This window comes from Anopheles arabiensis, chromosome 2 (assembly GCF_016920715.1).
Source record: "Anopheles arabiensis isolate DONGOLA chromosome 2, AaraD3, whole genome shotgun sequence".
In the NCBI taxonomy this organism is placed as follows: Eukaryota; Metazoa; Arthropoda; class Insecta; order Diptera; family Culicidae; genus Anopheles; species Anopheles arabiensis.
Window position 1 is genome coordinate 56,453,725 of NC_053517.1, and position 10,246 is coordinate 56,463,970.

Here is a 10,246-nt window from a genome sequence, read left to right on the forward strand (position 1 = left end):
TCGGAAAAATGCGTCACTCAAACACGCTCAAAGCGTTTGCGTCTTCCGCTCGAATGATCCAGGACTCGTGTCCATAGAGGACCACCTGGCGCATCAATGTGCGTTATATCTCACATTTCATGCGGGCTGAGTTTTCTGGATCTCAGCAGTTGATGAAGCCCATAGTATACACGATTCCCCTGCACGGAGTTTGCTGCTGATGTTGTTGTTCGAAGAAACAACCATACCAAGATAGAAGAACTCCTCTACGACCTCGAGACTGTCGCCGTCAACTGATAAACTGCTCCTTAGTTGGTCTGAGTCTGATCAATGATTGTTGATTTGCATTTGAGTCACCTGCGTTTATATGCCTCACACACCTTCGCTGTTTCTCAATAATGAAACATTAACCAAGTCATGACACAATTTCTTCGGCTGCATAAAAAATGACACCTTCCAGAGCGATCTTGAAGAGCAGACAGAATAGTCCGTCACCTTGTCTCAGAACCTGTGTTCGTCAACAGTACCCTGTGCGTTTCGAACGATTCCGACATCAAGTTTGATACTCTTTCCTTGCACTGCACCTCGTTCATAGTGGCTTCTACCATCCGGATCAACTTTCCAAGAAAGTGGTACCGCTGCATGATTTTCTATAACTCATACCGGACTAAAGTTTTGTAGGTTGCCTGAAGTCGATGAATAGGTCAGTGGTGGATATGCCTCCAACAAACCCTGCTTGGTAGCCGCCGACGAAATTTGTAGCTAGGGACGCATACGTGCAGAACAGGGTCTGGGACAGGATCTTGTAGGCGGCATTAAAGACTGTGATGGTACGAAAATTCGAGCATTCCAGCTTGTCGTCTGTTTTTTAATTTAAATGTCATGGGTGAATGAAACCCAGCGTCTAGTCATTTCTAGCAGTTATTTCTGTTCCCAGATTCTTATAATCATGAATGCATCAACCATTTCGACGGTAAGCCTCACCGGCCCTGTATTGAAGAGCTTGGCCTCTAGCTCATCACTGCCAGCAGACTTATTGCTCTTAAACTGCTTGATAGATGGCGAAGTTACCTTGTCGTCTGTACAGTTACTGTTGCTGGTGTTATTGATGTTTCCCATTCAAACAGTCGGAATTTCGATTCGAGCCGAATTCGCCATTCGGTTTCATAAATGTGTTTCTAGCATGTTCTATTTGGTGTACCGTCCTATGTGGACAGGCCGGCCTATAAGACTTTCGAGAACGAATTCATTACTACGCAGCTGGAAAGTCAATTCTTGCTACGGGGGGACGGTCCATTCTAAGCTTGAACTCATGACGTGCATGTTATTGAGTCGTTTGAGTTAATGACTGTACCACGGGTCCGCCCAATTAGCTATTTATTAGCTATTTAGCTTTAGAAATTAGCTATTTGGAGCAGGTTTTCTCTAATTGACAACATGCTTTAATAAACAAAAATGTTTTATGCGTCAATATTGTTCAGGATTTGTATTCTTTTTATTCTAGTAGAAGTATTCTATTTACACCAGATGTTCATAACTTGTCAATTTGTGTTTACGTGAACATGAACATGAACATTTATTTCCGTAGCACAAGCCGTATCCATGGACCAGTGTAACCCGAATAATTCTCCATTTCACTTTGTAGCATCGAATAAAGCCATCGATAAAAAGCTAATTAATTTCAAAATAGAAATAATTCTTAGATCTGTAGTGTCGAACAACTCGTACATGGATGTTATCCTATGCACTTTACGCTTGATGCAGTGTTTTCTTTTCTCATATCTATCAATCGCTCTTGGTAGCAGCCTAATTTCAATCGCTTCAAAGTGATTGACGGATAAACTTTTGTCTTGAAACTAGTGGAACATCAGAAGCTTTTTAACCAAACCCTTAAAATTATGGTTAAATGTACACTTACTCCGTAATAACAAATCTACTTCATGTTCTGCTTTAATTCTATGAAAAATAAAACGGAGAGGCTTCTGCTGATTTCACACAATCCTTCGCACATTCATTATTGATAGTTCTGTCCAGACTGACCAAACGCAAATGTAGAAGGTGCAGATGAAGACATCTGCTGTTGATTTGGATCTCCTAGCACCGATGGATCATCACTCGGAGGAGTAGGGTTGCGAAACTGTTCAGCAGATATACGCGTAAACATGATACCTACACCTTCAATCAAAGCTAACAACACGCCACCTATCACCGCACTACCGATCATAGCAGGAACGCCGTTTCTGGCTGCCAAAATTCCTCCCGTGGCAGCACCACTAATAATGGAGTTCCACGGGTCTTCCTTCTTCCGAAAATGGACCAGTGTACAATCGATTGTGCTGAACATTCCGCCCCATACAGCAAAATTTCCGGCTATAATAGGAGACCGGCTTTTTATTGCTGTTAAGCTTCCCAGCTGAAAATACACCGAAAGTCTAAATAAAAAAGTAGCTTAGCCTTACATGGTTTTCTTAGAAATTCTCACCAAACGCCGGTTAAATCCTGATGGAGCGTTTCGGAATCCTTTAATAGCTTGAAAAACACCACCTCCAATACAACCCATAGCAAATGCTCCTCCACAATCGTCGACTATACGGTAGGGACATGGTTCACGGGCATACTCTTCCATGGTTGTTGATGAAGCGTGTTCCTAATTAATTATTATGTACAAAAGACAAAACAAGAAGTATTCTCATTTAGTTGAACATTCATCGTACCTTTGCCGATTGTGAACGTATATAACACCCTTGAATCTATTACGCAAATCGGCACCTCATGTAATGTATCTGCCTAATACACAGTTCCAGTCTTAAAGTTTCTACGAACTACATAATTTCCGGGAAGCTACTTATAGCAGCACAATTATACTTATACCGCATTAGGAGAAATGCAGATAAATTAGTATGGTTAATTAACTCACGTTTTGATAAAGTCCTTTTGTTTTCCCTGCTTAGGTTGTTCGTTCGGTCGTTCTTTCGCTTACATCAGAAAAGTCACATTGGCTGCTTGACAATTGACAGTTGATTTACCATTTCTCGATCCGTTCAAATAAACATACAGCGAAAAGGTCGCGCGCGACATAAAGTAGCTCAATTTTGCAAACAGAGCTACTCGTCTCGTGCGGCATTTCTGCTTCATCCGAAATAATCGAATTATCAAGTTTTTTTTACGAGCCAGATTAATGCCAAAAGCAAAAAATAGATTTGAAAAAAGTCTGAATCTCGTACACTGTTTCGTTTGTCAAATCGTGCACGAAATGTCAATCGAAAACACAGCCGAAAAGTGCCATTTTCATTCGATTGGGCAGCTGCAGTCTCGGTGTATGTAGAAACGCTCTATGTCTATTTGAACGGTAAGGAAGGGTTCGATTCTGCAACTATCAAAAGGAGCAAGGCCACGGGAGCAAAGTGTATGAAGGCTAGGTCAAGGACCGTAAAGATATCAGGTCAGGTTATACAGGGTTTTCCATTCCAATTAACAACTGTCCACAGTCTACTAGCAATCCTCGATTTGATAAACACAATTGTATACCACTTACAAACAAGTCAAGCCGTTTTTGGTACACTGTCCATTTCAATTTCACAATCGTCGTCTTCGAAAACACACGTCAGATACGGCACGGTTTGTTTTGCCCTACCCGCAAATTTCCGTTAAATGCCTTCTAATCGCCTTGTAATCGCCGGCGAATTGAAGGCGATCAGCAGTGCATTTAGCAGTAATTAAATGCCTTTGAAATATGTCAATGAAAAATTTCGCTTTTAATTTGAAATTTTAAATTGCAACTGTCAAAAGAAAACCTTACAAGCGTCTTCAGCACTGTACTGTTGTAGTGCTCCCAGATATGAGGGTGAGATTCGATAGCACGATTTACGTGTTACCGTAGCAATAGACGATGCGCAATCTCAGATTGCGCATATATTTATCTGTCAAACGGATCGGTTTGATCAAGGTGTTATAAATGACAAGGTGAAGTTGTTCAGAGCAAAATGACATTTCTCGACTTGACATTTCTCTTCCGGGGGCTCCGGTATAAAAATCGGGGAGGTCTGGTGCGGGATAATGATATTTGTATGCAGAGAGTGACAGATGTCCCCCACAATGTCGCCCAGCAAAAGCGATACAAATCAACCTTCTAAATACATTATCCTTGGGTTTGATATATTTATCTGTCAAAAAATATTTATATATCTCGGACATATAATCTTGAAAATGTATGCGCAATCTTGGCGCAATCTGAAATTGTATGGAAATGACGTTTATAGCTCAGGGTTGGCTACGCGAAATGACATATGTTTTGATAAAACGAATACAGGCGGTCCCCGAGATACACGGTTAATGGGGACCGAAAACGGCCGCAAAATACCGCGTATCTCGAATATCCGCGTAAGTCGAATCTCGTGATTTCCAGCTAAAATATCACAAATTTTCGTGTGATTTTGCAAGTAGGGGGCGGTTTTAGTCATTTTATGAATTATTTGATATGATTCTGACTGAATCTAACTGTTTTAAACCTTTTGAAATAGTTTTGAACATTCGATCAAAACGGAAATTATTTGGCAATTTGCAATTGATGTGTCAAATCAGTACAATTTGCTCAAAGAATTGTCAAATTTAGAAAACCACGTATCTCCGAATCCGCGTATAAGAGGTACCGTGTATCCCGGGGACCGCCTGTATATGCGCAATCTGAGATTGCGCATCGTGTATTAATACGGTTATGTTCTCTTGCGTTAAGCTCTGAGAGCGTTTCTACATACACCGAGACTGCAGCTGAGAGATGGCTGTGAGAGAATTGACAACCGGTTTCTCACGCTGGTGTGTGTAGAAGCTCTGAAAAGCGCCGAGATGAGACTTTTAAAATGATGTTGAAAAAATCCATTTTAATCGCTAAAATGAAATCAAAAAAGTTTCTTTAACTTTTTTATAATATTTCTACGATTATTAGACGGCAAAAATGCAAATTTGCAATTTTTTCTCAGCTCCATCGTTCTTTGCATGCCGAGGAGAATTCTCTCACCGAAAATGCTGTCAGTCGCTGTCAAAGCATGCTGTCAGTTATTTTCTCAACTGCATTCTCGGTGTATGTAGAAACGCTCTGAGCTATTTCACTTTATTAAAGATGGTCTGCATTAATCCATTGTTAAAGACCAACCCGTTGAAAGGTGTTATTATATCAAACTCATTTCGATAACTCTAATAAAAGGAGAAATGAGATACATATTTCTCCCATCCTGATAATGAAGGGTGAACATAGTGTAATTACTATGTTTTTTAAAGGTACTATTTTAATTTTAATTCACATAAATTTTATTTATATTAATTATAGCAAGAAAAAATTAATTTAAAAACACAGAAAAAAGATTATAAAAATTAGGATTTGAACACACGCTTTCTCGGTTCGGAACCAAAAGCGATGTCACTGCTCTATATGGCAGTTACAATAGTAAGGGTGCAAAACCAGTATATAAACAAGCTAAGATGGCGGCAAGCTATCTGTTCTCGTTGAATCGAAATGTTGAAAAATTTCAAAGAGAACCCGTTACAGTCGTGAAAGTTTCGGTTGAAATCTTTATTCGCCTTCTAAGGCCTTAAATGCCTTCTGAATGCCTTCAAAGCCGTTTAATGCTGGTAGGGTGGTTTTGGCTGGAACGTGTATCACTTGTAGTTGGGACAGCTGGGCAACATGGACATGTTAGGCATTTTATGTATACTTTAATCTTTCAACATAATGCAGAAATTTTGACATTTATAGGTGCTTTTACTTGTAGCCAGTGAAAACAAATTACAACGTCCCAAAATAACCTAAAAACTGTAACGATCCAAGAATAACTAAAACCAAATGATAAAACTGCTTAACATGTCCAAATTGCTCAGCTTTCCCATATTCTGATATTCAATCAAGACCTGTTTACAACATGGTTCAATTCTTACAGACAAGTGATACACGTTCCAGCCAAAACCGTACCGCATCTGTCGTGTGTTTTCGAAGACGACAATTGTGAAATTGAAATGGACAGTGTACCAAAAACGGCTTGACTTGTTTGTAAGTGGTAGACGATCGTGTTTTTTAAATCGAAGATTGCTAGTAGACTGTGGACAGTTGTTAATTGGAATGGAAAACCCTATAAGCCCGTTTTGACAGCTAGGTGGAAGAAGAATCGACGAAGAAAACTGACAGTTAGTTTTCCGCTTTTGGCGAACGCTTCAAGTTCTCTAAGAAAACTTGTTAGGTGGAAGAAGAATCGACGAAGAAAACTGACAGTTAGTTTTCCGCTTTTGGCGAACGCTTCAAGTTCTCGAAGAAAAATTTCCATTTTAAATCACGGACTGTGTTCTAATAAACTAAAATATTCATCCAAATTTATCTCCACCAAATATTGACCATGCAAAACGTAAAAAATCCATCAATACATATTCTTCTTCTTCTTCTTTGGGTGATGGGGTTTGTCCTCCTATGATGTTGTGGGACACCATAATCAGAGGTTGACCATCTTGATTGTTAGAGAGACCTTAGGCCGCAAATACACGACGCGCGTTTCCGCGGGCGCGTTCAAACGCGTATAACAGTTCCGCAGAGATATCCAGCTGAGCATCTCTGCGTTTCCGCGGTAGCGCGTTCGAATGACATTTCATTTCTATGGCTGGATTGTTATACGCGTTTCCGCGGGCGCGGAAACGCGCGTCGTGTATTTGCGGCCTTACAGTCTATTTCTCTTTATTTTTTTTTTTTATTTTTTTTTCTCTCCTTTCAGTCTTTGGTTGTCACATCGTTTATTTCACGGGGTTTGATACTCAGATTGTTTTGTGTTGTCTGTTGGGTGTTGTTTTTGTGTCCGTTTTTTTGAATTTGGTGTGTATGTGTGTGTGGGTAACTATACTGGGTTTTGAAAACAAAATTCAGTTAGTTTCCATCTGTTTGTGTTGTTCCATTTATTTCTCTAGTTAATTATAGTTATCTATGCTATTGTTTTTTTTCTCTTGTTTGTTTGTTTGTTTGTTTTTTTTTTTTTTTGAGGTATTAGAGAGATTTTTTTTCTTTAAATGATCTTCCATTGCAGGAAGAGATAAAAGATGTTTCTCCTTTTCCTCTCATTCTTTTCATATTTCTATGTGATTTTGTTTTATGAAATTTATAATTTGCCTTATTGTTTTTCCAGAGGGTTCTCTCCATGTTTTTCGGAAATCTTCAAATTTTGTTCTATTGTTATTGTTATTGTTATTATTATTGTATTTGGGACAGTCAAAGATCATGTGCCATCCTGTATTTGATTTTCTGCAATTTTCACATTCACCTTTTTGGGTTATTTTCATTTTAGCTAGCCAGTAATCTGAATAGTCATGCCCGGATAATATTCTGTTCATTATTTTTATTTGTTTCCCGCTAATTTTTATGTTTTTGTGCCAAATTTCAGTTTTGAATTCAGTTTGGAAATTTAGAAATTTCTGTCCTTTAGTAATGGACTCATTTGTGTACCATTCTGTAGCCTGTTTTTCCATTTCCTTACGGTACAAATCTTTGGCATCAGTAAACCTTATTTTATTGTCTAATTCTACACTTGTTAGGCATCCTTTATTCGCTAATTCGTCTGCGACTTCGTTTCCGTTTATACCTACGTGCGACGGTATCCAAACAATTTGTGTGTTAGTGCTGGTGCATCTTTGTAATATTTTATATATAATTCCTTCTATTTGTGGTTCTTTTTGTGCTTTTTTTAGGATGTTGCATGAGGTCAGGCTATCAGTATATAGGATTATGTTTTTCATCTTATATTTTTTAGCTATCTCCAGAGCTTTTTCGATGGCTATCAGTTCTATTGTTGCTATTGATGCTATGTTTTTAATTTTATATTCTTTGTATATGTTATGTTTTCTATCTTTTATGTAAATTCCTATTCCCGCCTGATTATCTTTTAAGCTACCATCCGTAAAAATTGTTGGTCCATTATTGTTGTAGTTTTTCATCTTTTCTAAGGTTATTGATTTAATCGTCTCTTTATTTTTGTTTGCTTTGGTACCTATTTCTTTATTAAGTGTTGTGTCTATGTTTATTTTTGTTGCAATGTTGTTCATTTGGCTAATGGATAGATGTTTTAAAATGTTGTAGTCTTCTTCATATATTTTCTCTTGGTATGATTTTGACTTATTATTGTAGTTATTATCTTTTATCTTATTTATTTGTTTTCTTAATATGTGTGAATATACTATTATTTTTGCTAGTTCTTTACGTGCTATGAATTTAGATCTGAATTGGAATGGGATCTCGGGTGCAATAGCGTGCAAGGTGTTGATGGGTGTCGTTTTTGTGCATCCTGTAGCTTTGCGTATCGCTTGGTTAATTGTTGTAATTATTTTTTTCCTATTGCTTTTGTTGCTATTGTTTAATTATGATGAGCCCGTTTCAAATATGCTTCGCATAGTTGACCTGTATACTATTAGAGCTTTTTGTGGGTCTAGATTGTTATTTTTTGCGCATAGTATTTTTAAAATGTTTAGTCTATCTATGGCTTTATTTCTCAGGTATTCTATGTGTTTATGAAATTTAAGCTTATTGTCTATTATGGTGCCGAGGTATTTGTATGTGTTGGTTATTTCTATTTGTGTGTTTCGTATGTTGAGGTTTAAATTTTGGTTTTTATTGTTAAATATCATATATTTAGTTTTGTCCGTGTTTATGGGGAGATTTAGTTCTTCTATTTCGTTTATGAATGAATTTAAAGATGTTTGAAGATTGGTCTTCAATTCGTTTTGGTCCTTTCCTCTGGCAATTATCACAAAGTCATCTGCATATTGTATTAATTTTGTGTTTTCATTTGTTACTTTATTGTGTATATCTTTGGTATATAGATTGAATAGAGTTGGGGACATTACATCTCCCTGGGGTAATCCGTTAGTGACTAGCATTTTGATCTTTGTGTTACTTTCTATCTCTACTGTTCTATTTTTAAGGAAATTAGTAACCCATAGAGTTATTTGGTTTGGTGTGTTAGCGTCTATTAATTTTTGTATCAGTGTTTTGGTTTTGACTTTGTTATATGCCTTTTCTAAATCTATAAATATTGCCCCGGTCATGTTATTTTTCCTTTTGTTTTGGTATACTTGATTTGTTAGGTAATTTATGCATTGATTTATTGTTTTGTGTTTTCTAAATCCAAAAGAGGTTTCTGGTAGAATCTTTCTTAATTCTATGTGTCTATTTAGTTTGAGGAGTACTGCAGAGTTTAGAGTTTTTGTAGGAGTCGGAATGAATGCGATTGGTCTGTAATTGTTTATATTGTTTGGATCTTTTTCTGGTTTTGGTATGGCTATAATTTTGATTTGTTTTAGATTTTTGTGTATTTTTCCTTTCATCCACATATTGTTTGCATCTTTTATGATGATCTTGAGTGTTTCTTCGTTTATGCTACGAAGCATTTCGTAAGTTATTTTGTCTATTCCTGGTGCTGTATTTTTCTTGTTTTTTAGTAATTCCGTCCATATTTCTTTATTAATTAATTCCATGTCTATTTGGGTTGCATTGTTTGTATCTGTTCTAAATTTGGATAATCTATTTTTTTCGAAGTTTAAGTCTAAAAAGTCTTTGGCTATTTTATTATCATTGTGTATAATGTTCGATTCTTTGGCATGATTTTTGTTATTGTTAATGTTGTATACTAAGTCCCATAGTTCTTTGGTATTAGTTTGGGAGTTTATACTATCTAGAGTGTGGTAAAATAGTTCTCTTTTATGTTTTTTTATTTTGTAAATCAGGATAGCTGTTCTTTTCTTGCATTCCATTGAGTTTTTTATAGTGCGTGAATTATTAAAGGAAGTTCTGGCTATGTTTCGATTCTTAAAGGCAGTTTTTAATTCTTCATTCCACCATACTTTTAGATTATGTTTTGTTCGGTGAGTATTATTTTTAGTTATCTGTTTGATTTTATTGATGCATTGTTTTATTGTGTTAATTTTTGTGTGATCTAGTTCATTTATTTGTTTATATGTTTTATTTTTATTTATAACGAATGTGGGTGAGCAGCTGTTTTTAATTTTTAGGGTAATTTTTATTACTTTGTGGTTGCTGCCTCCTATATGATAGTCTGTGATTTGTTTGTTTGTTTCTAGGAATATATCTTTTGATATTATTGATAGGTCTATTGAAGTTTTTCTTTTGTTTTTGTCTGTTGGAATGCATGTGTATGTATTGTTATGTAAGATTATTAATTCTGAATTTTCAAATTCTTCCAGGATGATTTCACCTTTTTTATCGGTTTTATCATCTCCCCAATATCTG

At 36.6% G+C, this 10,246-nt stretch overlaps 1 protein-coding gene across 3 annotated transcripts; it reads right to left on the bottom strand.

Moving 5' to 3' along the window:
• Positions 1-1,437: 1,437 nt before the first annotated feature.
• LOC120895828 (mitochondrial import inner membrane translocase subunit Tim17-A-like) lies at positions 1,438-3,012 on the bottom strand. Of its 3 annotated transcripts, none has more exons than XM_040299497.1 (3): positions 2,897-3,012; positions 2,462-2,626; positions 1,438-2,392 (listed from the first exon to the last, which is right to left on the bottom strand). In XM_040299497.1, exons 2-3 carry the CDS (start codon positions 2,603-2,605, stop codon positions 1,994-1,996), a joined length of 543 nt encoding a protein of 180 aa, XP_040155431.1. In that variant the 5' UTR covers positions 2,606-2,626; positions 2,897-3,012; the 3' UTR covers positions 1,438-1,993. The 3 variants fall into 3 exon arrangements, with proteins under 3 accessions (XP_040155431.1, XP_040155433.1, XP_040155432.1); XM_040299499.1 differs by lacking the exon at positions 2,897-3,012 and adding an exon at positions 2,749-2,863; XM_040299498.1 differs by lacking the exon at positions 2,897-3,012 and adding an exon at positions 2,722-2,844.
• Positions 3,013-10,246: the final 7,234 nt, after the last annotated feature.